Genomic DNA, 1,142 nt, shown 5'->3' with positions numbered 1-1,142 from the left:
ACTATTATTATCATGATTATTATTATTGTCATTATACATTTGCTGATTGTCATGTGCAGAGATTAAAAAAACAGACACTATACATTTAAAACGATGGCAAATAAAAGGCTCTCTTAATATAGTTTCATTTAATCATGTGACATGTCAGTATGTGATGAAATATGTAATTCTTGCATAAGCAATGGAAACTTTTCAAAAATTAACTCTTAAAAGCAATTTTAATTAATTTTATTTTTTAAAAATACACGGCAGCAGTGGAAAGCATTATAATTCTTATTACACATATAGGGCACAATTTTTCATATCTCTGTATATAAGTATGTTCACGCCAATTTATGCCTTTATACATGTACTTTTTTTTTTTTTTTGCATTACAATTCTTTTTTTTTAATTAGTTCATGTCTTTTATTATCTCGTACAAATTACTTGTCTTCTGGTTTGTTGAAGCAGTAAGTCAGACAACACTTGCCACAATGGTGTCTGTCAAAGTGGCTGGCCATAAAAACTCCAGCACCACATTCATCTGAAGGGCACTCACAGCGAAGGCTGCTAATTTTGCCATTTTCATCCACCTTGTAATATTTCAGGACAGCCAACTTAACCTTCTTTCTCTTATGCTTATTCTTCTTGGGAGTGGTGTAAGACTTCTTCTTCCTTTTTTTTTTTTTTGCACCACCACGAAGCCTCAGCACCTGATGAAGGGTGGACTCCTTCTGAATGTTGTAGTCAGACACGGTACGTCCATCTTCCAGTTGCTTATCAGCAAACATCAGTCTTTGATGATCAGGAGGAATTCCTTCCTTATCCTGGATCTTGGCCTTTACATTTTCTATAGTATCCGAGGGTTCAACCTCCATTGTAATAGTCTTCTCTGTAAGGGTTTTTACGAAAATCTGCAGCGATGGTCCCACCATAGATGGCGGGTTGGAAAGCCACATTACAATTCTTAATACACGTATATACCACAATTTTTTGTATCTCTGTTTGTATATAAAGTATGTTGACACCCAATTCAAGTCTTCATACATGTACTTTGTATAATGATGTCCATCACATTCCACCATCCTTGCTAATCCCTTGCCCCCTCCTTTTCCCTCCCACCCCTCTTCCCTATCTAGACTTCATCTATTCCTCCCATGCTC

The 1,142-nt window shown here is 36.0% G+C and overlaps 1 protein-coding gene across 1 annotated transcript; it reads right to left on the bottom strand.

Moving 5' to 3' along the window:
* Positions 1 to 390: 390 nt before the first annotated feature.
* On the bottom strand, positions 391 to 914 carry LOC107143733 (ubiquitin-40S ribosomal protein S27a-like). The gene has a single exon (XM_048798439.1). It carries the CDS (start codon positions 912 to 914, stop codon positions 423 to 425), a length of 492 nt encoding a protein of 163 aa, XP_048654396.1. The 3' UTR covers positions 391 to 422.
* Positions 915 to 1,142: the final 228 nt, after the last annotated feature.

Source organism: Marmota marmota, unplaced genomic scaffold (genome assembly GCF_001458135.2).
Source record: "Marmota marmota marmota unplaced genomic scaffold, marMar, whole genome shotgun sequence".
In the NCBI taxonomy this organism is placed as follows: domain Eukaryota; kingdom Metazoa; phylum Chordata; class Mammalia; order Rodentia; family Sciuridae; genus Marmota; species Marmota marmota.
The sequence above is the reverse complement of the archived record's forward strand: the minus strand, read 5'-3'. Positions and strand labels throughout refer to the sequence as shown.

What these genes read in the sequence shown, in the direction of transcription:
- LOC107143733 (XM_048798439.1), bottom strand. Translation starts at nt 914, where the DNA reads ATGGTGGGACCATCGCTGCAGATTTTCGTAAAAACCCTTACAGAGAAG.